This window comes from Pan paniscus, chromosome 7 (assembly GCF_029289425.2).
Source record: "Pan paniscus chromosome 7, NHGRI_mPanPan1-v2.0_pri, whole genome shotgun sequence".
In the NCBI taxonomy this organism is placed as follows: domain Eukaryota; kingdom Metazoa; phylum Chordata; class Mammalia; order Primates; family Hominidae; genus Pan; species Pan paniscus.
This window is the reverse complement of record NC_073256.2, coordinates 108,249,213-108,276,179: the sequence shown is the minus strand read 5'-3', so window position 1 is coordinate 108,276,179 and position 26,967 is coordinate 108,249,213. Positions and strand designations below refer to the sequence as shown.

Here is a 26,967-nt window from a genome sequence, read left to right as displayed (position 1 = left end):
TATTCTAATTTTTCCTTATTGATTTATAGCATTTGTTTAAATGTTTTTAACACCAGCCCTTGGTAGTTAAGTTTTGCAAATTCTCTTGGTTTGTTTGTTTTTTCAATTTGTAAGTGCTGTCTTTTGATATACAACTTAATAAAGTGAAAGTTATGCCATACTATGTTCTAAAGGTATAGTTTATATTTTGCATCTTGTTTAAGAAATCCTTCTTACTCTAGTCAGTCATTAAACTATTTTCTTCTATACTAAAACTTAAATTTTTACACATGTAAGTCTTAAACTGGGATTGATTTTTGTGTATGGATTCAGAATTTAACTCTTTTGTTTTCATATAGATAAGTCATTTTTCTAGCACCATTTATTGAACAGTCCAGTATTTTTTTTGGCACTGATATGTCATGTCAGCTCTTTCACAAGTAAGATTTCTATACATTTTTGCCAGATCCATCATAAATTAGGTTTCTATACATGTTCTAACTATTCTTGGTTTATAGATATACAATTTTTTTATTATTTGTCTTCTCTGCTAATTTTCTCATTAATTCTTTTGGAAATTTGATTAGAGGTATATTGGACCTTCCCACTCAATCTTCTAGGTCTCTTAACTTCTTTTCTATTTTCTAGATCTTTGTCTCTCTAAGTCACATTCTCTGTGGTATCTTCGGTTGTGTCCTCTAGTTCACTAATTCTCTTTTCTACTCTATTTAATCTACTGTAAAACTGGTTTCCTGATGTTTTCATTTCAATTATTGTATTTTTTAAATGTTTAGCAAATCTTTTTGTGCTTTCTCAAATTTGTTTTGTCTTTTTTATATCTTGCTCATTTCTCCTATTTTTAATCCCACATATATTTATATAAATACATTAACATACTTATTATTTAGCTGATGATTTCAATATATAAAGTCTTTTAATACTGTCTGAAGTATGTTTTGAGATTTTTTTTTTTTGCTTTCAGTACATATTCCTTGCAGGATTAATCTGTGGAAATTTTACCAGATCTAGATTAAGGGAGAATTTGATTTTGCTTTTGTCCAGTATCTGGGGGCACCATCATCTTGGAATAATTTTAAATTAAATTCTTGGCTTGAGGCTTTCCCCTCCACCCAGGAAATTGATTTGGCCTGCACATTTACATGAGGGCTGACTTGCAGTTATAAATTCTCAGGGCAGACTTCTTTCCCCCTTTGTTTATTTGGTGCCCTGGATCACTAGGGGTAACTTTCCTTTCGAGGAACAGTAAAGGCTTTTGGGTTCCAAGTTTTTGCAGAAGGTTGTTATCAGAATCCTTACCTTGCGGGGTGCTGGTGGCTACGCTTTCTCTTGCCCCAGTGCTGAAAGTCTTCAAAACTGAAATGTAAGGTCAATGAGTTAAAGCCGCTTCCAACTGCTTATTTCTTTGTGTTCCCTCTTTCACTTAGATTTTGGCCTCTGAGAAGTCTTTGCTTTCTTGCCAGGGCTTGGATACATTTCAGAAATGTAAAAATATATTCTATCCATTATTTTTAGTTTGTTTTGGCAACAGAATTGTTGAAAGAATCTCTTCCCCCAAACTGCTATAAACAGAAGTTGCTAAGTATTTTCTATGGATTCATTTATTTGGACCTCCCAAACTTGTCATAAGAGATAAAGTAATCTGCCTAAAGTCAGATAGCTAACAGGTAAGTTTTGACTTTTTTGTTCATGAGTAAGTAATCATTGATACATAGAAAAAATTAACAAATAAAAAGCAACTGGTTTTAGTAACTACCTTAAAACTCTACTGACTTTTATTATAACAAACTTACAATTACAGACTAAAGTGGTTGAAAAGATATGTGACTTTTTTTTCTGCAGATAAAGCTGTATGAAAATTTTAAATTAAAAATATAAATAACTTTCACTTTTGAAGTAGCAATGTTATAAATTAGAAAATACAGATTGGCAACATAAAATATTTTTAAAAAATTGTTCTAAAATGGGATTGCAGTGGTTGTTGTATAACTCTATAAATTTAATAAAAATATTTAATTGTATGCTTACACTTGGTTAATTTTATGGTATATAAATTATAACTCAATAAAGCTATTGAAATATCTATAATATATTGTTTTTTTAAAACCAACTACATGTACATTTTAAATCAGTTATTTGCACATAAAAATACATGCATCTTTCCATGTCAATTGTATTCATATATGACATAGTTTTTAATAGCCAAATAGTATATTTTATATTTGTAATTTATTCATCAATCTCATATTGTTGAATATAAACTAAAGATAGTTGTCTAATTTTTCTTAGTATAAACATTTATATGGTGAATATTCCTTGTATACATACTAAATTATTTCCGAGTTAATGTTCTAGAAATGAAATTACTAGGTAGAATAATACCTAAATTGAAAATGTGAGACATATTTTCTCACATTTGCCCTCCTACAGGTAGAAGGTCACTAAGTTTGCCCTCCTACAGGTAGTACTAATTTAAAGTCCCATTATCATGTTTAAGAGTCTTCATTTTCCTGTGTTTTTGAACAATTGGCATTATTATTTTAAACATTTTTAATTGATAGAAGTATATTTTATTGTCAATTAAATTTATATTTATTTAACTATTGATAACCTTGAACATTTATAGAATATAAACTGTAAAATGTGTGTACAGGTACATTATACATATAATTTATGTGTGTGTTATACACACATGAAGAGAGACAGAGAGCCCCTTTGCATTAGTAAGTACAACGTAATTCAATTGACTCCTTTTCTACATATGTAACTTAATAGTAATAATTGTTTGTTCGTTTGTTTTTTTAGAGTCTCACTCTGTCTCCCAGGCTGGAGTGCAGTGGCAGTGGATCTTGGCTCACTGCAACTTCTGCCTCCTGGGTTCAAGCGATTCTCCTACCTCAGCCACCCGAATAGTTGGGACTACAGGCATGTGCCATTGTGCTTGGCTAATTTTTGTATTTTTACTAGAGGCAGGGTTTCACCCTGTTGTCCAGGCTGGTCTCAAACTCCTGACCTCAAGTGATCCACCCTCCTCGGCCTCCCAAAGTGCTGGGATTACAGGTGTGAACCATCACACCCAGCCAGTAGTGATGTTTCATAACAGAACAATCTGAGAAGTTTCAAAAAACAGGCTTTTCTTATTTTTAAGAGAAAGAATAAAATATGTGGATTAGTACCTCTATTATTTATAGAATATTCCTTTGTAAATATAACTGTGCAAAGTACATTAAAGAAGGAAATAAAACATCCTTTCACAATATAGATTAAAATGCTTCAACAAATACTTATGTAACATTAACACACACACACACACACACACACACACACAAATACAGAGAGTGCAAATGAGGTTTTAGCCAAACACTAAATATAGATAGGGTTTGCTAATGAAGGAACATTCTCATTCCTCCATTAAATGTGTGTAACTACAAGGCTCAAGTTAGTGTGAGAGAGTGATACTATTCAATTAATGATAAGAACAGAGTATACATAGTCTGTTGAAGCGAAAAACAAAATTCAGGGTCAAATGGTCGTACTATACAAATTTCACAGGCAATCAGCAAACCCACCAAAGACATAGAGCTAGAAGGAACCACTGAATACAAATTCCTCATTTTCAAAAGGAAGCCCAGATAAATTAAGGAGACTTGCTGAAGACCACATAGCTCTCCTCGGCTAGGCTAGAATACTGGTGTCATTTTCCTGCACCCTTTTATCAAAAGATGTTTAAAGCACAAAACACGAAAAGCTTTTCGATTGTTCCCAGGTCTGTGTTAAACATACCTGGAGAGAAACAGCGGGTTCTAGTCTCATGAGGCTACAGGGGTCAAAGGCTCTTGATTATAAAACTGTGCCCTTGAGGGCACCGCTGGAAGGAAAGCTTTTCAGAGCTGAAAACCAGCAATTAAAAAAGGAAAGGAAACATCATCTAAATTGCAGCTGAATTTCTATTTAAGCTGAGAGTAGCAAAAAGGCAGCATAATTTATAAACACCAATTTTTTTTTTTTTTTTTTTAACAGAGAGACTTAAATCATATCAGCCTCAGAAGGTTTTTCTCAAAAAGGTTTAACTGCCTTCAGGAAAAGATTTATCAAAGCCTATGCTGGAATGAATATCTCCAGGCTGCCAGTTATTTAATTAATAATTTTATATTCCTCTTTTATATTTGAGATAGGTTTTCTGTGTTTTATATTGGAGCACTAAAAAATATTAATGTTGAAGGGTAAATTTTTAGATTCTAATTTATAACTTCACTCTGCCTCAGTCTATTTTTTACCACTGAAATAAAAATGTTCAAGTATTTAGACTGATTAAATATCTTACTGAAAAATTACTGAAGATTTTATCTTACTGAAAAATCATCAAGAAACTGCTGGAGCAAAACTAATTCAGTTATTATACAAACAACAAAAAGAAATTTCAAGTAGGCACTTTGAGCCCCAGGCTTGGGGTCATATAAAAAATGACAAAGAGTATAAGAGCGTGATGAAACCCTGACAGGGATCTTGATTATTTCTTACAAAAGCATTCATTTTAATCAGGGGCTTACATTTTGCTCCTTTGCCATGGCAACAGATAAAGAATCCTGTACCTGGAAGGTTACAGTGATAGTTTTAATTATGCTCCCAAGAGGCATTGTGTTAACAGTTTAGTGATTGGAAGGGAAAGAACTAATTCTACCCAATTCTGAATAATACTTTTCGTACCCTTATAGAGGATAAGATTCTACACTGGGTTATGGGCTTTGCCATTGACTCATACTATGATTTTAGGCAAGTCTATTAACCCCTTTGTGTTTGTTTTCTCAAATATATGAAATGAGAACATGGGGCTCAGTTTCCATCCTGGAACTGGCTAAGTCTGTGTTCACTGGTTCATCTAGAGTTGAAGAAGAAAAGAACCATTTTTCTTCTTTGTTCCATTGGTGAAGCAATTCTGTCATGCCTACTCTACCCTTCTGTTGTTACTTTCTGGCCTCAAAAGTGATCAATGTGGGAAGATTCAGAGTACACAGAATTATGCTTGTTCTGTTGTGTGTAGCTTGACATTTCACATGACCCTTGAATCATCCCATATTGGTATATAAAGACTAAGGTCAGTTGCTCTACTCCCGGGCAACTGCCTATTTTACTAATGAAATGAAAATAATTCTAATAAGGAAAATGCAGCAATGCTAAGTTTACTCATAGAGAAAGGCAGGGGAAAGGTTCATGCCTTTACAGCAACGTATTAAACACTAAGGTACTCTTCAAGGCTCCCCATTGAGTGCTCATTGTTGGTTTAGTAATGCTTATTATTCTCACTAGTGTATCAGACTGTAGGGAGGAAGGAATGTTTCCTTTCTTCCTACATACTGTGCAGTTTAGGTCCCAGAATATTCTGAAAATAATATTTTCAGAACTATTCTGTTTCAATATTTTCAATAGTTTCCAACTATTATGTTTAGCTTCATGCTGGTATAAGAAACAAGCACCCACCTGAATTATGAGTTTCTTATGACAAAGAAGGAAGCATTGTAAACCTTTCTGAATCAAAGGTATAATAAACACATACAAAAATCAAGTGTACTATACAATATCACATACATGAGGGACAAGATTTGAGCATCAACATATTTTAAACTATGGCAGAGCTAAACCTAGGGAATTGGTTTTTGGTTCATCACTATTTCTTTCTGCACATCTCTCTGTTCCAGAGTTTCTAAACTTGGTCCAGCTCAAATAAATTTTGGGTCCCATCTCTTTACTTTTAGTGAGCTTTTAACTACCCTCTGCTAAGTTATTCAGTAACTAGGACTTTAGATCTTTCTATTCCCAGGGATATTTACTTTTAAAAACTTGTAAAGACTAGACTCTTAAAGACTGAAAAACCTTTGAGAGTAAGAGAAGTGGATCTTTAAAGCTGAATTTTCACAGATTCTTGAATTTTTGCCCATGTTCCTCAAATCACATCCTGGTATACACTATGGCAGTCACTGAGGTACCACAGAGAGAAACTGTTTTAAGTATGCTTAACTACCCATCTCCAGCTGGGGGATCAGCAGTGTTCATGCTGAAGCCACATCCTCTCCAGTATTCCTTGCCACGGACTAAGGATGGTGTAAGTCTGGGGGGACTCCTCTTATGAGCAGTCTTTGCCCTCGGGCGTCCCATTGGCATAGCCAGAACTTTGTCAGAGGCTCTCTGCCAGCCCAACTTCCGTTTCTTCCTCTTTTCACAGGTGCCAGACCTGCAGGGCAGCCTGAAGGATCTTCCCACTGCTCTTGTTCCCTCTCCCCTTTACCTTCCAAGGGCATTTCTCCCAACACATCTCTTGCACTTGGCTTCTGTTTCTAGAGGATTTGAGCAGACACAGTATTCCATAAATACTTGTGCCACATGAACGAATCTCAGTTGGGATGAGACAAATGAACTATTAGGAAGGTGAAGAGAGAGCTGAGGAAAATAGATTGTGTACCTACCATGTACCAGGTGCCTGATTGTGAGAGTGACTCAGTGCAGTTGGGCTAAAAGACTAATTGAGATAATGCATGCACTGTGGTCAACATGTATTATGCTCAATAAATAGTAGCTATCTCTTTCTCAATAAATGCTGAATTAGGTGTGAAAAGGACAGATGGGTATGAGATACTGGGCATTATAGAAGATGCAATGAGCCAGGCAAGAGAAGAAGACAGGGGTATTGGAATAGGAAGCACAGTCCAAGCAGCAACTAGGCTTCAAACTCACTTGGAGCTGCTACTTCTGTTGAAGTTTTAGGCCTTCTGGAGACTGTCAGTTCTAGGTGGCCCCAAATATCAAATGTGTTAATTTTTTAGGGTCCTGTGGTTTTACAGATTCCCAAATGGTTAATATGATGTCTAATCTCAGTGAAATGGGACAATATTGATTTAAATACAAAAGTTGTGCTACTCTTAAGTCTAAAGACAAGGCTATATTTTAAATTTGGATTTGGGGCACTGAGTGGTGGTAGTGATGGAAGAGGGGAGGTGAGACTCAAGAGAGAGCATTGGGGTGAGCCTTGACTTCCTTCCTATCTAAACTTATTCTCATGGGAGCAGCCAGGCTTGGTAGTTCTTTTTTCTACTATCACTCAAAATGCAGCCTGATAGTGAGGTGTGTAATCATGGGCTTTTCTTAACTGTAATTTGATTACAGAGATGTTCTATATGCAAGGAACAAATTTGAGGTCATATTACCTCCAAAGAAGATACAGGCTATAAGTAGGAAAACTACTACAGAAAATGACAGAGGATAAAAAGCTTATAAAGAGATGATAATCTTATTCTGTAGCAATAGTAAAACATAAAAAGGAATTATTCTTTAAATCAAATGATTACTCTCACAGCCATTTAAATCATCTGCCAACAGTGACTTACAGGAGGTAAGTCCTGATTTCTCTTAGTAAATTAAGCCTACAAATGAAGGCATTCTTCATTTATTTCACGCCAATACACTTGCCACAAGCATTATCAGTTGAGTCTCCTAAAGTGTCATTTTTGAAACGTTAATAAATTCATTTACATTTTCCACAGACCACTGGGGGTCAATTTTCACTTGTCTATGCATATTATTTGACTGCTCTTTGAAATGCAATAAACTTTTCCAAGAATTGATAGTTTTTTGTTTTACTTTGTTTTTTAAACATAAGATAGTATTACATTTCAGCATTGCTGAAGCATGCAATCTGATAGTCTGAAAAAATAATTAGAACATCCATTTCCATAACATATATAATGACATAGCCATCTTAATTTTTTATTGAAACCATTGAGCCAGATACGTTTCAAAGTTCAGAATTTTTCAGGGTCTAGAGAGGTAATACCTAGCATATGTCATGTAATTATATAATACCACAGCAGGGTCTAGAGCAGTACCCTGTAATGACCATATTGGTAGTTTTGCAGCAAAATTATTAATATTAAAATAGATTTTGCTACCAAATGGACTTTGGTGCTAAGTTTACCAAACAACAACAACAAAACCAAAACATTCCATTTTCAGAATCTTTTGGATTTTGGAATTGCAGATAAGTGGTGGACCTATAGTAAATCTGTGCCCCTCAAAGGATCCTCTTAAGGATTGTGGGAACAGAAGAGGAAGAGTTGCCAATAATTTGGCTTGTAATTGAAGAAGAAAATTTTATTGCTGCTTTCTGCCTGCTAAATTCTTTTTTTAAATTTTTTTTAAAATTTTCTTTTTCTCAGCAAAGCAAGGTACTTCTATATAGAAGGAACAATGGAGTGCACACTTGCAGAAGGGAGGGCAAGGGGTTCTTATCCCTGACGCACGTCGCCCCAGCTGCTGTGTCGTTCCCCTATTGGCTAGGGTTAGACCTCACAGGCTAAACTAATTCTGATTGGCTAATTTAAAGAGAATGAAGTGGTGAGTGCTTTGGTGGGAGTCAGGGCAGAACAGGTAGCAAGTAATCAGAATGAGTTAGTGTGGAGCAGGTGATCCAAATGAGTTAGAGTGGAGTAGGTAATCTGAATGAGTCAGGGTGGAGTAGGTAATCAGGATGAGTCAGGGTGGAGTAGATAATCGAAAAAGATTGCTTTACGAGGAAGTTAAGTTTAAAAGTGGAAGGCAGAGAATTGAACATACTGACGTATTAGTTTGTTTTTTCTTTGTTTGTTTGTTGTTGTTTTTTTTTTTGAGACAGAGTCTCGCTCTGTCGTCCAGGCTGGAGTGCAGTGGCGTGATCTCGGCTCACTGCAAGCTCCGCCTCCTGGGTTCCCGCCATTCTTCTGCCTCAGCCTCCTGAGTAGCTGGGACTACAGGCACCCGCCACCACGCCCGGCTAATTTTTTTGTATTTTTAGTAGAGACGGGGTTTCACCATGTTAGCCAGGATGGTCTCGATCTCCTGACCTTGTGATCCGCCCACCTCAGCCTCCCAAAGTGCTGGGATTACAGGCGTGAACCACCTCGCCCGGCCGACATATTCTTTGAAAAGAAATTTAGAACTCATACCTAACAACTCTTCCTCTTGTATTTCCTTACAGCTTTCTTTTCAAACTTTTTAAACATGTCTTAGCTTAGTTGTTTTGCTTGATTTTCCAAAAGAAGAAGCTTCTCTGGATAAGGTGGAGGATAGCTAAGGGAGGTTTTAGTAAGTGCCGTTTTTATGAGCCTCTGCATCGACTTACAGATGCATGGTATGACACAGCACCCGACAAGAATAAGTATACCTATTACGGGTGTGAGGTAAATTCTTAAGACTCATCTGCAGAATGTCTCTTAGGCTGCATAAAATACAGACTTTGCACAAAACTTGGTCTAAAATGAGTAACTTGAAAAAATTATTCTCTACTGACATCGGCTCATTGAGCTTTAATTGTGCCTCTGATTTACATGAGAAAACATAAAAGGGAGTAGAAAGTTACAATTAAAGGAAGGAAAACAGTCCCTTTCAGCTACTGCCACAGATCTATTGTACAGAATACTTCTCTATGGAATACTTCTTCTATGGCCACAGGCCAGTTCCACTCAGCACTCCTCTCTTTGAAAAGAGGCCACAAATCTGACTAATTTTCATTTAACTTCATGGGGCAAGGAAGGGGGCTTCACAGAATTTCCTAATCTGTTTCTCTTTATCAAATACATAATCACTTTTTCTATCTGCTGAAAAATAAACCTGCAACAAAATGATCAAGACAGTAGAAAATGCTGTTATTATATTATTTGATTGGAGAGCAAAGGCTAATTTTTGTTTCCTATTATATTCCTTTTGATTACTAGCACATGGCAACACTCTGAACACAGTAGGTGCTTTTTGTGTCTATTAAACTGGATTTGAGGTGGCACCTGCTCTGTACATACATGCCTTTGGTTTGTTTCTTTTTTGCTTTTCGAAAGATTCCTATGCTTCCTCAGTGTTGAGACTACTTTTTCTGTTTTCTTTCTCTGGGATTCAGAGACACTGAGTTCTGCTCCTGGAGTTATTTATAGTTTTGGTAGCTAGGTCTCACATACCTCCTTTGTGCTTCCAAGAGTGTTGTAGGAGTATATGTTCTGTCACTGCAGATGATCTGTTTTCATCATATTAACAAGGAGATGGCTGACTAGGTGCTGTGCTTCCCTTTTAGTTGTTCCTTTATATTTTTATGAATTAATTTCTGTTTAGTTTTGATAATTTTCTTAACAGACATTTGTGCCTCTATGCAATCATATGTGTCTGTTCCCATAAGCAGCAGCTTAGTCAATCACTCAGGGAAATACATGCATCTCTATGCATTCACCAGACTGAAGTTCTCCCAGAAACAAGTCCCTGTGCTTCATTAAACTATTGATTTGGTTGTCATAGATCAGCTGAAATGTATATCCTTAAAATGAAGGGAAGTCTCATGAAGCACTTACACTTATTATCTGTTTATCTAAAAAAATCAGCATGTAAAATTCTGACTTAAAGTTAAAATTTTCTCTGAAGGGTCAACATTCCAAATTTTTACTTAGATTATTAGTTAGCTGCTCTGTTGAATTCTCCCCTCTACCTTATAGAAATAAAATATTTTGGTTGTTGTTGTAAGAAAGAATCCATCATATCCATATAAAGCACCAAGCCACATGTTTAGCAATTGTTTCCAATAACAAAGTATGAAACTTGAGAATGACCTTGGAAGTAGAAAGATAACTAGTCCCATGACTATTATGCCTATATTGTGCCTATTATGGGCCACTTGCAGTACTAGACCCCCTACATGCATTATATCATTTTATCCTCCCAACATCTGACAATGAAAGAAATGAAGGCAAAAAGATTAACTTGGGCATATGCTAGCAAGTAGCAGAGCTAGGAATCATATCAAGTTTTTCCTAAGTATGAAATTGTTATTTCTGGAGACATCTCTCCATTTATCCTACATATTCTGATTTGTATAGTTTGGGGAGTGAGAGGTAGTTTTCCATATTTTAATGTATATAAATGACCTATGCAGAACTCAAAGGCAGAATTAACAAGGAAGTGAAAATAGTTTTATTCTTCTAATATCATGTATTTCCTTATATATTAAGGAAGAATTGGTCTCTGTTTAGCATAACCATTATTAAAAATATTTATGTGAGAAAAAATGTGTCTGGAACTGTTACAAATATACAATTAAATATGTTATTTGTCCACTTTATATGATATTTGTGCTATATGTGTCTATTTCTCCTCCTTGCTTTTTAGGTTATCAGCATGAAAATCAGCCTCTGTTTCTAAGAAATTCTAAAAACATTACTCACCTATGCCTATCATGTCCTGCCACATTATAATCTTGGTTACAGCTCTCAAAATGTCAGAGCAGATCATGAACTAAAGATGTGTCATAGGCAAAATCATTTAAAAGGCAAATTCAACATAATGAACTGAAGAAAAAAATCCAACCATGAGAATAGTTGATGTTGACTATAATTTAAAAAAAATAGCATTCTTTACAAAATGCAAAACTGTATGAGCACTAGGATTAAAACTGCTAATCCCTTTCTTTTCCCCAGACCTCCCCAGCTAGCCATAAAATCCATCTAGCCGTTGCAGGGGGCCCTGATTGCCTCCTGCACTGCTGGAATTCAGGCAGGATGGAGATAGACAGTTTTCACCCCATGAGTTGGTGAGTCCAGAAAGAGTATTGTGTTGCTCTGGACAAGCAATCATTCCAAATTTTAGAAACAGTCTGGGGATGTGTATTCTAGAAATCTGCTCCCTTTTCACGTTCTCCCTAGTCCCTTGGAAGGGACACCCATCTGGGCTGTCCATCTGTCCAGAATTGGATTGTGGTCGCCAAGTCCCTCTTCCTTTCCAGGTGATTGATTCATGATCATCAGTGATCTTCAGCACATCCGCAGCTCCCCTGGGAGCCGATATATATTTTTAAAAATTAACTGAGTGCCTTAACTAGTAGTTGTCGGTGATACAGTGAGAGAGAAGACACTTCAAGACAGTTGGGATGACAGACAAGTAAAAAGTAAAAGGAGCTATCATGGGGATGTGCAAGAGGCGGTTTGAAAACACCTAATCTCCCCTCTACCCCCACCGACACCGCACTTGGAGGATCAAGAAAGGATTCCTAGGGGAAGTGACAGTTAAGCTAAGTCCCGTAGTATCACCAGGAATATTAGAGGACCAGCCAGATGAAGAGCAAGTAGGTAACTGGAGGAGCCCTGAGGAAGGACCTAGGGAGGGCAGAGTGATGTCATCCACAAGGAAGGACCACTATATGGCAAGATCCAGTTGGGAGACGGAGATGGTGGGGAACTCAGAGAAGTGCAAATGGCTGAGCATAGCTGGAGAGAAAATCATCTGGTAAGGACTGGCACGAGGTGGAACTAGAGAGATGGGGAGGGTACCAGATGAGCAGGGAAGGCTCAGATTTGGGTGGGCCTGTGTGCTCTGGGCAAAGAGTCTAGACTTTGTCCTGAGGTCAATGAGGAGCCAATGTAAGGTTTTAAGGAGGTGAGGGACAGTCTTATTTTTTGGAAAGATGTCTCATCCAGCAGGATGGAGCATGGTCTGTAGACAACACTGGATGAAAAATAATGACTTCAGTGCTGTGACAAGGAATCCCTGTGCGAGTCAAGGAGGCTCTGCCTCATGTGGCCCAGACAGTGGGTTGCGAGGGAAGAAGATGGACATGACCAACATCAAGGACAAAATCATTAGGAGTAGGTGACTGACTTGATCGTAGAGAATAAAGCAAAGAGCACAAGGCAACAAAGATCTAAAGGGGGTACAAATATGACAATCACCTTTTGCGGGGGTTAATAATCACATAGGTCATTTCTTTTTCATTTAAAATATTTATTTACTGTTAAAACATCATTTTAAATATTGTATGTTACAAAGAAAATTTGATAGATGTGATACTTAGCCAATGTTTTTTATGAAAATGGAAATTATGATGCTATCAATGTTTATTATAGTTAGATAGCTATTAATGCTCATATTTGACTGAATGATGAAGAAAATCAAGGCACATTTCTCTCCCACAATAGAGAAAAAACCTATGCATTAACCCCTCACCCACCTCAATTTTATTTCATTGAAATGCTGATATTCAAAGTAATATAGAAAAACTACATGACCATGTAAGGAAGAGAGTGATAAGCTATGTCTTCTGATGCTCCTGAGAAAACCAGGAAAAATCCTTACAAATATTTTCTGAACATTTTGCATAATTGCCATTTTGCCTGTCATTATAAACCAAAAATTCTTGGCCTTTAGCTGCTATGTTTGGATAAACATAAAACTTTATCAAGTATAAAAGTATACTTGAGGCTGGGTGTGGTGGCTCATGCCTGTAATCCTAGCAATGTGGGAGGCCAAGGCAGCTGGATTGCTTGAGCCCAGAAGTTCGAGACCAGCCTGGGCAATATGGTGAAACCCTGTCTCTACTAAAAATACAAAAATTAGCCAGGCACAGTGGTATGTTTCTGTGGTCCCAGCTATTTGGGAGGCTGAGGCAGGAGAATCGCTTGAACCTGGGAGGTGGAGGTTGCAATGAGCTGAGATCCCACCACTGCACTCTAGCCTGCACAACAGGAGTGAAAGCCTATCTAAAAAAAAAAAAAGAAAAAAAATCTTGACTAGGACAGCATTCAGTACTAATAACCTAAACTTTGTCTTTCTTAATTCCTTCTGTGACTGTCAACAACCAAAAAAAGAATCAGATCAAGAATGACATTTTTTAAAATGAGAAAAATTCTTGGTTCTATTACATTTTTTTATATATGGGAATAGGTAATATTTGTTGAAAATTGTGAAAAACCCTCTAGAATTCATAGAAATACCTAGAATATATATAAATATACACAAAATGGCATAATATGTAGAATAGCTACATATTATGTAAGTAGGAAACTTACAAATAAACAATAAAGATCAATAGTATGACTAAACATTATCCTCATTTTAGAGGTGACAGTTGGGAAACAAATAAGTAGATATGAGAGAAGTAAAGCTTTCCTAACTGACCCTCATGTGACCAACTTTCTTTATTTCCATTATTCAAAAACTTCCAATATACCTCTGCTACTTAATGATTAAATGCTAAATTTCTCAGCCAATTTGCCTGTCAGCCTGGACACTCACAATGTCCAAAATTGCTTAATGCTTCAAACACTCTGTATTCCCCAAATTTCTATGAAAATGCATTGTGTTTCTCACACTTTTGTTTCTATTACTTCTTTTCCTTGAAGTGACTTTCATTCTCATTATTTCCCAGCAATCTTCGGCCATAAACCTTCCACTCTTTGAAGTTTATCTTCAATACTGTTTACTCCATGATAACTTTCCAGATTTACTGGACAAAGCGATGCTTTCCTATTTATTAGTCTTACCACATGTTGTTTAAACCTTTCTTATGAAATCTACTTAAAGTTTTGGATGGCAGATAGTCCTAAATTACCCATTTTGCTTTATGGTGAGACTCTTGAGGGCATTGTGTTGCAAAACTTAGATTCCTTTCATTTCCTAGAATGGAATTTCTGCTGAACCCGTGAATAAACTGAGTTGTTTTTCAGGGACATGGATTTTCAGACATTAAAATCTGGAACCCTCTTTGTTTGAAAGCTGATAGTTTAAAAATACTTCTTTAAAAACTTGTTTTAGGGTGACCATATTTAATATTAACTCAAACTCAGGAAAATGTATTTTTCATCTTGTTATATGTGTTTTGGCTCTATTGATATATATTCATTATATATACATTTGTATATGTGGCTTAGTTCTAAAGATAAAACATAATTGATTCTCATTATCTTTCAGAATTTTTACTGTATTAGTCTGTTCTCACATTGCTATGAAGAAATACCCAAGATTAGGTCATTTATAAAGAAAAGACATTTAATTGACTCACAGTTCCACATTGCTGGGGAGGCCTCAGGAAACTTACAATCATGGCAGAAGGCAAAGGACAATCAGGCACCTTCTTCACAGGGTGGCAGGATGGAGTGCAAGAAGGGGAAATGCCAGACGCTTATAAAACCATCAGATCTCGTGAGACACATTCACTATCACGAGAACAGCATGGGGGAAACAGTCCCTATGATCCCATTACCTCCACCTGGTCCCATCCTTGACACAAGGGGATTATGGGGATTGTAGGGATTACAATTCAAAGTGAGATTTTGGGTGAGGGCACAGCCAAACCATATTAGAAGCATTCAACTAATATAAGGGATAGGCATGTATGTCAGAGTTTCAAAAATCAATTTGATTTATTTTAATGGGGTAGATATAAATGGAGGGAAAAAACAGATAAAGATTTTCTTCCACCACTCCACCACACACAAACACACACACACACACACACACTCACACACACAAAGTTAAAAGTTGACCACTATGGTAGTTTTAAAGATATATACACACAAGTGGAGTTTAATTCTGCTCCCACTGAGTGTGGGCTGGACTTATTGACTTACTTCTAGTAATAGAATATGGCAGAAGTGATCCACCTGCTTAGGCCTCCCAAAGTGCTGGGATTACAGGCATGAGCCACCACGCCCAGCCCATCTCTCTCTTTACAATCACTTCTTTAGAGAAAGCCAGCTACTATATCATAGGAGCAGCCCTATGGAGAGGCCCATGTGGTGACAAATGGAAGCCACATAGCTGACTCTATTTCCTTGGAATGTGTCAGCAGCCATGTGAGTGAGCTCAAAAGCAACTCCTCAAGGACCTTAAAATGACTACAATCTCATGATAATCTCTGAATAGGAATCACCCACTTAAGCCACCCTTGGATTCCTGACCCACAGAAACTTCCACAGTAGATAACGATTACAACTAACAAATCCTTCAATATATTTTCTGTCTTCTCAGCCATAATTTTTGTCATCTTCTCAAGAAATTGACTAGAAACTATAATAGCTTCATGCCAAGGAGGACCAGAAAGCAATTCATAGGGATCAACTTAAGATCGCTATCCACATCTCAGCTGTGTGACCTTGAGGGAGTTAGCTGACATTTTTTGTCTTCGTTTCCTATTACACTTACAGCGATAATCACTGAATCTACCCCAAGAAGATTAGGATAAAATAAACTACTAAAATAAAAGTACTTAGGATTGTACCTGGAAACCCTGGTAATGGCTCCATAGATGTTAGCTATGTTATTACATTATTATTATTATTATTATTTTGGTTCATAAAATAAAGCTAAGTGGTCTCCCAGATAGACATTCAGTCTTACAGAGTAGTAATACACAGCCAGTATTCTGAAACCTGCATGTACAACTGATGAAAACATCTCCTTCCCATACTGTCAGAAACTAGGCTGCTTGTGGCATAATTGGTAGTCCTAAAAAGTGAGTATGATCCATAACAGAAATTCAAACTGAAATCCAAAGAAAGTGTAGGAAAGTTTCCCAGAGATCTCAGTCAATTCAATAACCCTGCATGGCTGTTAGAACTACATTCCATGTGTTATTACACAACTGACAGGTCACGGGATAAATCATTCCAAAGGGATGTCACACAATACCATGTGGCCCTGAGCTCTCTTGTCCTGCAGCCAAGGGGAAGCACCTATAATAGCTTTTTTTGCACATATTCATTTTCTTTTTGAAAGTACATTCTTTTGGATGTACTTATTTTGAAAATAAGAACTTTGCCAAAACTAATTAATTCTCAAATAACATTTAGTATTTCTGGTTTGCAATATTTAGTATTTCCTTTTTGTAAATAAAAATGGGAAAGAACAACTTCAACATGATAATAACTGATGCCTATCAGATCTGAGAAGCACAACACAGACCAATTTTTAATCTCTCCCTCTGCACTTTTCCACTTCAGGCAAAAGAAATGAGTCATATCAAATTTAATTCTCGTGACAGAAGGAATCACATACTGTGCTGTTTATCCCCCATGAATGTCTGCATTAACTTCTCTCCCTTATCTAGCTTTTAGAATTTCAAAGTTCAGTTCTTCAGAAATGGGGCTGTATGTTCACTCAGGCAACTGTAGTTCAGAACTATATTTTTGGGCAAAGTAAAACAGCTTTTCTTTTTAAATAGAACAGTGTACTTTGTACTCGTCCTTTCATTAGGCAGAAAATTAACTCCCACTTTCTATTAGGAATATAAATGTTCCCGCTAGCAATCTAAGTAAGATAAATAAAAGAAAATCCCTACAAAGGAAAAAAATGGCTATTTGAAATTATAGGTACATGAAACAAAATAAAAATAATTTATCACTATATCTTATTTCTGGTTGGGATGGGGAGGAAGGATTGGTAGGTCTGTTGAAAATAGAAAACAATCATGAAAAAAATGATTACTAATAGGGACCTCTGTGGATTTGGGATACACCAGCAGTTGACCTGGAGCTTCTACCTACCACAGCTCTAGCAATCTGTTAAGTATTTTTTTTAAGTCCCCTTGATTCAAGATTATTTGCAAGATCGCAGTTTGCTATTTATACATTCATTCGAGAAACTGTAAATAAGGTGAAATACCAACTGCAGTCAGCATGACCTGACCCCTCCATCTGTAAACCACAGCCTCTTCTGGACATGAAAGAGGGCCTCTGATGGAACTAGGCTTCATAGCTGCCTCCTTAAAAAGTCAAAGTAGGGTCATTATCTGCAGGTTCTTCTCTTCTCTTTTTCCTTTATTAAAATTGCCCATTCTTTGAGACTCATTTGAGTCTCACCTTCTCCCTGATGTTTTATCTGATTACTCAGTGAGCACTGACCTCTCCCTTTTCTGAACATCAAGTTTATTTCTGGCCTATATCAATGTACTGCCAATTAATTAAATACATTATTTACTTACTTGTTTGTGTCTTTTCCGTTAAAAATGCGTAAGAATAGGCTAATGTTTTACATGTTTGTATTTATGGAATTTTGCTACTCAAGCTTTTTAAAACTGTGTTTGGTTTTGTGGAAAATGATCTTGTTCCCTTCAGACACAAGTTCTAAAGTGTAAGTCATAGTTTATTACTGCCTTGTGGTAATGAAGTAGAATTTGAAATCTTATGTAACAACAATAGGTGTAAAGTATAGCTTCAAAGTTCAGATAAAAAAAATGGGAGAAGATAGTCAGGGCATTAAAGACTATATACAGATTGGTCAACTTCCCTAAAAGAGAGATTAGGTGGGTTGTTTCTTACAGTGCAGAGGCTCTCGATGTTCAAGCTGTAATATCAGTAAAGGATGATAAATGGCATGTCACGGACAGAACAGCTACTCAAGATGGTAGCTAATCTAGTTACCAAATGTGTATACAAAAATTAATCATTTTCCAATATACCACCAACATTATGTTAGGAAGTTAGAGAGGGTGGCCATTTATAAAACAACAAAAATATAAAATATATATGACCTGATTTAACAAGAAATGTTTTGAACCTATATGAGGTATCATAAAAATATTTAATGAGACAAAAATAAGCTTGAATAAATGGAAAAATATATTTGTGCCTGCATGGGAAGGAAAAATATTACCAAGATGACAATTCTCTCAAAATTACTTTATAAATTTAATGAAAATTCCAATAAAAGTTTTTCCCAGAATTGAAAAAAACAATTATAAAACTTATGCAAACATGGCAAACTAAGGGCAAAAATCTCTGCTAAAGAAGAACAATCAGGACAGGTGCTGTGGCTCTCGCCTATAATCCCAGCACTTTGGAAGGCTAAAGTGGATGGATCACCTGAGCTCAGGAGTCTGAAACCAGCCTGGGCAACACAGTGAAACCCTGTCTCCACCAAAAAAACAAAACAAACAACATACAAAAATCAAAAACGAGAGAGAGAGAGAACAGAGAAGACCTGCGCTTTTACATTTTCAAATATATCTAAGTATACAAGAATTAAGATAACGTGTTAATAATACTTAACACTAGAAAAGACAGTTTACCACAGGAACAGAATAGTGAGCTCTGACACAAAACTGAGTACATTATAAGTATTTAGCAAATAGTAAACATGGCATTTTAAGTGTCAATCAAGAAATAGTACAGTTACCTATTTGAAAAAAAAACAAATCAGTAGGACTCCTATTGGAATGCTTTCGGATCCTTTATAAATTCATCCAGAGCCCAGAAGACCAATATTTTTGCTTACTTCTCTCAAGTACAGTAGCCTTTCCTTTGGATATATTTCATTCTAGTAAGTAAAAAGCTAAATATCTATTGTTTGACCTGGGTATGTAACTTCTCTTATTTTCTAATTAAATTTCATTTCTCTAATGACAACAAACTATAATAAAAAATATGAACTTCCTTGCCTAGAACTTTGCTTATGCACCTTCATCTTTTGATTTCAGGATTTAATTATGATTTCAGCATTTAATTATCATCTGCTTCTGTCTATAATTTCTTTCATATTTTCTTCACATATTACACTGAGCTCTGGACACCTACTTATTCATTTGTCAAAAACAAAACTGAAAATATTTTTAACAGAGAAGCTAAAAATCTTTATGCCTTTGCTGAGCCACAGCTGAACTCTAAAGACTTTGATTGTTTCAAAGACCAAAGGTACCTAATACCAGAAATGTTTTGTGTCATGATAGAACCTACAGCTGCATATTTATAGTATGTTCATATGGAACCACATAAACCTTAAATAAAAAAAATTAAACGAGAATCACTTGGTTTAAATCTCATTATCTTTAGGATATTGATAAATCAACTAGCCACATTGTGACTCAGTTTCCTCATTTTTGAAATGTGTATATTACCTTTTGCCTAACATTCCTTACTAAGATGTGATGAAGAGTAACTGAAATACTGTATATGAAAACATGTTGAAAACTCCAAGGTGCTATATGAATGCTAGTTGGCATTGACAGCTATTCCTCATTCTCTTTTTGGTCATAGCCACGGAAGCCCTAGTCCGGCAGGAAAGAAGAGTCATTAGGCATCATCTGGCAACTTGGCTCGGAGAAGTCAGATCAGTCACCAAGAGTCTGGTGGGGCTGCAGCAATGGCTAGAAAGAACCAGTGACATGGTTGCCAGGTAGGTGCCAGGGCAAGTCTTGAGCCTGCCCAGACATTACTATGTACTCTGTCCTCCATCCTTCTAGCATATCCACCTTAGCCACCACCTTGTTGATGATCTTTGCCTGAACTACTCATCTATACCACTGTGTGAACTCTATCAATAACCTCAAAGTGGTATTTTATCACCTTTAAATTATACCCAAAGTCATGCTCACATGAATTAGAAGGGTTAGGGCTCTCATCTGAGTTCTATCTCCTCCTTACCCAGTTAGAGGTGGAGGTTTCTCTGTCCAGGAAGTAGGTACTGCAGAGTCCTTCAGGATAACTAGGGTCTGATATGAGAGAATATGTTCCTCCTTACTTCATTGAGCAACCTTTCCAGAGGCATTGAGTTCCCCTTTGCCAGGTGTTGGGCAGAAGTCTGGCCAGGGCTGCATGGAGGATTCCAAGGCTTGGGCCTGACTCAGGGCTTCTGTCCTATTGAACCAAACTTGCAACCTCAAGACACTTCTCTCCTATTTTCCATCCTCCTAGTCTCTACTTCCTCTTCCCTAAGCAAACTTATTTTGACAGATAATTTCAAGGAAAAAAGAAGATGTCATATAAACGGTTTAAAAAGTATTTTTGTGGTTGCTCTGAAGTCCAAGAATAATTTTTTCATTTTATTTTTAAATACTTAAGGATTGAATACGTAAAGGATTGCAATGAAACTATAATGAATAATTAAAATGCTTGCCTTCTGTAAGCCTACAAGGGTATTTTACTATGCCACATATGGTATCATTTCAGCTTGGATATTTTGCATAAAACAAGGGAAAATTTTAATAATAAGTCCTACATAAAATTATAGTAATGATGTTTGTCCCAAATAGAAATTCTGTGTCCTATTGCTATTTCATCTTTTTCATAGTAAGACTCAAATAAAATGATTGTGATCTTTAGTGAAAGGACTATGGAGCCCTGGGAGGCCCAGATGCTCAACATAAAAAAACTAGAGATAGAGGAGAGATGAAAAGATTGAGATAAAGGGATCTGTAGATGCTAAAATCAACATAGTTCCTGAAGACAGATGTAGGAGAGTAAGAGAGAGGCAGAGGCCTGGCAGTGCTAGGATTCAAGTCTATTTCTTTCTTAGAATTATTGAAAATGTATTGTAGGCTGTGTTTGTTTGAAAAATAACTGTCAGAAGAAAAAATATATATACATTTTAATTTTGGAAAATTTAACGGCTGCACTCATTAAAGTAACTAACAAACCCCAAATAATTATTTTAAGAATGCCATTCTTCACTTTAGCTTATGATAATCTCCTTTTAAGCCCTACTAATAAACAGGGAATCCCATTTGTGTTTATATAACATAGCACACGATGAATTCAGCCGTAGCATCAGAATTCTACATTTGCTTTGAGATTACAAGCACTTCACATACTAATGCTGCAAGTTAGCTTATCACCTCTACCCTGTAGAAAGAAGAAAAACTAATTGACAAAGCTATTTTTTTGTGTGTGTGTGAGACATTCCAAATTCAGACAGAGGGTTCTGGTTTTCGTTACCTCTGGGACTTTCAAATGGCCATTTGGAATTTGACCTATGGTGTTTTGTTCCAGAATAACAAGCAAAGTAAAATAATCCATGTAGCCCTTGAGGATCTGACAAAAGGCTGGGGTTAAGGGAGAAAGAGGAGGAGGGAAAATAATGACGGATTGTATCTGTCCTGAGTCACTTCCTGGAGTTTAAGGTAGGCAGCTAAATCCCATTTTATCCATTCTCTGACACTGCAAACAGAGGTACTGCCAGTCAAGATAGATCACAAAAGGCTTGTATTTCATTTTTCATAAAACCCTAGAACAATCAGATCTTCCTACTGAGACAGGACTTTTTATCTGGGTAGAAATATAGAGAAAAATGCTAGATTTCTCATTCTGAAGGGTCCATGTGCTAGACAGTGTGAAGATGTCTATTCAACAGTGGCTTGAGAAACGTCAAAACTCTTGCATTTTACTCATCTTTGAGCTATTACACAAAGGGGCTTTTTCTAATTTTAATTTTGACTAATTCTTTTTTTCTTTTTCCTTTTTAATTTAAATCAGAGACATATGTTTTTCTTGGTTAAACAGTATAATATGAATCACATGCATTTTTAAGGGTCAGTGCCAAGAAAAAGATTTTGTAACTTAAGAAACCAAAACAACAGGTTGACCTCAATTTAAATCCCACAAAATCTCATTGTCTTAATACAAGGAAAACAGCATGATTTTAGTGCATATTTCTGAGGAAATAAAGAAGATTATATAACTTGTTTTTTTCTTCCTATTAGAGGCAATCTGGAAGCTTCTTAAATTAACTTAGGAGCAATTTTTCTTTTAGGAGCAAAAGTATTTAGCTTTTGGAGCTATATGTGTGTTCATTTAACCAATCAATTAATTTAATCCATCAATAAATTTTTGAGTATGATTTTAATTGTCAGGTCCTATGCTAGGTTCAGAGTAAACACGGTAAGCCAAAAACAAAACAAAAAAAAAACATAAAAAAACAAAAAACAGTCACTGCCCTTCTCTCTCTTTACAGACAACAAATAAACAACAACGAAAACATTGCACAGTTACTCACTGATTATGATAAATTGCCAGCAAGGAACAGATGATCTACTCTAATTGAGATGACCTTTTCTTTTTTTTAGATAGAGTGGTCAGAGAAGACCTTTCTGAGGCCATGGTATTTAAGATGAGACTTGAAGAGCAAGAAGAAGCTAGACACACAAAGCAGATAATTTTTTAATGGCCATTTCTGGAGAGAAGTTTCCAAGGGATGAAGTTATTATACAGTTTCCAAATATTCCTGAAGAGGTCTAAAGAAAATGTATTCTGATTCCACCTTTTACCTGTTTTCCTTTATTTTTTTTCTCTCTCTCTCTTTTTGGAATTTGTTATTTGGATATAGGATACACTAGGCTGGTGCTCCAATTTTCCTATATTTTCTGTTTTCCTGGAAGTTTTAGGGGACTTTCTGAACTTTATTTTTCAAAATTCAGTTGAGTCTTTATTGTTTTCCAAATATCAACATTTCTTACCCAGACTAATGAATTAGCCTACTCACTCATCTTTCTGATCCTATTCCTCTATATTATCCACCCCAATCCCAAGTTAATTCTTGTATGGTCTTTTTGAAAGACTGCATGAGGTTTTTTGTTTTTATTTCTGCTTAAATTATTTGCTGATTTATTTGCACTTAGGATACAGGCCTAAATCCTTAGCTTTGCTGACATCATGAAAGATGTGGGCCCTCCCTAGCACTCCAGTTTCATCTTACATCATGCCACGCTTTGGTACTTTATCCTTACTGTCCAGCTTCATTTCCTAGAGTGTCCTGTGACCCTCTTGACTCAGAGCCTCTGCACGTGCTGTTCCCTGTGTTTGTCTCCTTTGTCCAGCTCTACCAACTTCCTTTATCTCTAAGCGTTCAGGTGTCATCTCATCTCCAGCATGAATTAGATGTGTTATCTTGTGCTTCTCATTGGGCTATACTGTAATGCTTAGCACATTAGTCAGTTCCCTCATTGCTATAAAGAAATACCTGAGGCTGAGTAATTTATAAAGAAAGTAGGTTTAATTGGCTCACAGTTCTGCAGGCTGTACAGGAAGCATAGTGGCTTCTGTTTCTGGGGAGGCCTCAGGGAGCTTTCAATCATGGTGGAAGGCAAAGGAGAAGCAAGGCATGTCACATGGCCAGAGGAGGAAGGAGAGGGGCGGAGGAGGCGCCATACACTTTTAAACAACCAGATTGCATGATAACTCACTCATTCAACATCAGGAGAACAGCACTGGGGGAATGGTGATCCATGATCCAATCATCTCCCACCAGGCCCAACCTCCAACCCTGGGGATTACAATTCGACATGGGATTTGGGGAGGGACAAGATCCAAAACATACTACTTAGTTAACACACTTGCATCACCACCAGGCTGAGAGCTATTCTAACAGCTCTTTGTATCTTTGTATCCTCAACACAAAGCACAGTCTTTAGCATATAGTGTTTATAATTATGTTACAAATGAATAACATAGCTCATTTAGTATGAAGAAAAATAAACTATCAGTGATAATAAAGAATCTATAGTTGAAAATAGGTATGATTTTCAAGAAAAATCTTTTTCAAAGAAGAGATTTTTATAGAAAATAAACATTAACATTTTCTTACTTTCTTTGTTTTGCCCATTGCCTTCAGGATGGAAAGATTCAGGTCTTCAAGTGCTGCTAGTACATTCTCATACTCGCCCAAGTGCTGAGAAAAATATTCTGAAAAATGAAAATATTGAAATAAATTCATATTTGAGTTTAGGTAACCATAAAACAAAAAAATCAACTAATTCTTTACTCCTTAAATGAGTAAAACAAAATGTCAGCTATAAGTGAAAACTGGAAGGTTTCCAAATAAGACTAAATAAGGTGACAATCTGCTCATTTCACTAAGACATCAAGAAAAAAGAAAAGGAAATCTGAATGATTACCATTATCCTTGAAGAAATGTTCCTTCCTACAAAAGTAGGAAAAAATGAATCTGAATCTACTGACAAGGATGTTTCAATAAAAAATTGTTTTTGACAACATAGTATTATAGATCTCACTGGGATAGTAATTTTAGAAAAAAGTTACATTTTATTGTTTCTTGGAGGAAACATTTAAGGAAGGTAAGCTCTTTTCAAGGTTAAGAGTCAGTGATGCAAAACATGAGAGGGTCTTCTGTGGCACCTTCTATGTAACTGTCCCTGTCACAATCTTTTTTTTTTTCCCAACAATTTGGGCAGAGAAAAAGTAAAATCTATCACTCTTTTCAGTTGCTAGGAATAAATAATATAGTGGATTTGTGATTAAAATTAAAAGTATGGAACATGGACTGATCCTAAACTAGTAAGTTGAAATATATATAAATGCAAAATATTATATTTACTTATAGAAATCTATGCATTTCTATAATGAAAGCAAACCAGGTTAACATAAATTTATATATTGAGAAGATCTAGGGTTTTCAGACACTAAAACATGAATAGTCCTCACCATTCCTGTGAACCCTTCCTTGGATGAACTGTAGTTTACTGCCATCTCTCTTTAATGTGCCACAGTATTTGTGGAACTAAATTAAAATGATATATATTATCACATATAAGCCACTTGAGATTATGGGAATACATTTCAGCATGTTTGATGGAAACCGCCTTGATTAATTTATTTAATACTCTAGGAAATATTTGTTTATATTGATATTAATAACAACTGGAAATTGCCATTGACTGATATATTAGTTAATGTACAGACTTCTTTTGAGAAGAAAATAAACACAGGTGGACACTAAATCAATTCCAGATCATGGTTGTCAAAATACAGTCTGTATACCCTTAGGTTAAAAACAAATAACATATTTTTGACAAAAAGTAAAATGCATTCCTTAAAAACAATGTGGTGTAAACTATCTCTTATAAAGATTCTTTAGAAAGTGATTAGTTGGAAGATAAATAAAATATTTACTCCTTAAATACCTGCTTCAAAATAACATTTTAATTTGTGGTTATAATGTTGACTTTTTGATAAGGTTGACAAATATGTCTAACTTTATTTGTGCACTTATTTATAACAAATGAACACTCTTCATCAACCAGCGAGCAGTTAATGTGGCCGTAGAATATTCATAAGTTGGAAAAATAATGAATATCAGAACTGAGTCTATACTATGTTGAAACAAGCAAAAAGCATAAGAGAAATGCCAAAAAGTGAAGCTGTTACTTCATTTTTATTTTAAAACTTGTATATATAATGCCTCAAAGAGGATTGTGACAGGGGTTTTAAATGCAAATAGACAAAAACATAAAGTGAAAACAGGTTGGGCATGGAGGCTCGTGCGTATAATCTCAGTATTTTGGGAAGCCAAGGCAGAAGGATCACTTGAGCCCAGGAATTCATGACCAGCCTGGGCCACACAGCATGGTGGTATGTGCCTCTGATCCCAGCTACTTGGGAGGCTGAGGTGGGAGGATTGCTTGAGCCTGGGAAGTCGAGGCTGCAGTGAGCCGTGATAGTGCCACTGCACTCCAGCCTGGGCTACAGATGAGACATTGTCTAAAAAAAAAAAAAAGAAAGTGAAAACAAAAAAATTGTTGCTAAAAAAGCAACTCTGTCTCTCTCTCTCTCTATATATAATATATAGATATCTATATTATATATAATATAATATAGATATCTATATTATATATAATATGTAAGATATATAATATATTATATATCTCTCTATATATTATATATAGATATCTATATAGATATCTATATTATATATTATATATAAGATATATTATATATTATATATAAGATATATTATATATTATATATAAGATATATCTTATATATATTATATATCTTATATATAATATATAATATAGATATCTATATATAATATATTATATATAATATATATTATATATAATATAGATATCTATATATAATATATGTAGAGAGAGAGAGAGACAGTGATTAGTTAGAAGATAAATAAGAAAATAATTACTATATATATATATAGAGAGAGAGAGAGGTAAAGCCTCTTTTTAAAATAAATATTTCGTTCATGGACATTTGGCTTAATTAGTAAAGGTTCCTGGAGAGAATTTAAGTTGTCTTTCCACTTTGAAATTGGACCTATGCACACAGATGCAGTCATATGCTGATAAAGCATATAAGAAAAACAATGACTAGAAGCTTCAGAGCTGACACCTATCTAGACTTCATTCTTTCTGTCCATTCATCCATTTATTCATCTCAACTCTCCAAGTTAGAAAAAAAGAACAATCACTAGATAGTAAAGAAAATGACTGAGAAGGAAGAGAATTACAATACTTAAGTCGTGGATAGGAGCTTAAGTTGGAAATCTAAGTGTAAGGATTATTTTGAGGTGGTGCAGCTCAGTGTCACTAAGGCTCTTTTATAACTTACTCACTGAGGGATATGGGTCAGGCAGTCAAGGCAAGGGGGCTCCAATAAACTCAAAGAGGGAAGTTAGATG

The 26,967-nt window shown here is 35.7% G+C and overlaps 1 protein-coding gene across 2 annotated transcripts in view; it reads right to left on the bottom strand.

Annotated features, from left to right (window-relative positions):
- Positions 1 to 26,967, bottom strand: part of NECAB1 (N-terminal EF-hand calcium binding protein 1) — a 169,295-nt gene that overhangs the window by 54,002 nt on the left and 88,326 nt on the right. For both annotated transcript variants that reach the window (XM_003821141.7, XM_057303049.2), the window contains exon 5: positions 24,121 to 24,218. In XM_003821141.7, coding sequence (XP_003821189.4) covers positions 24,121 to 24,218 — 98 coding nt within the window. The remainder of the gene's footprint in view (positions 1 to 24,120; positions 24,219 to 26,967) is intronic.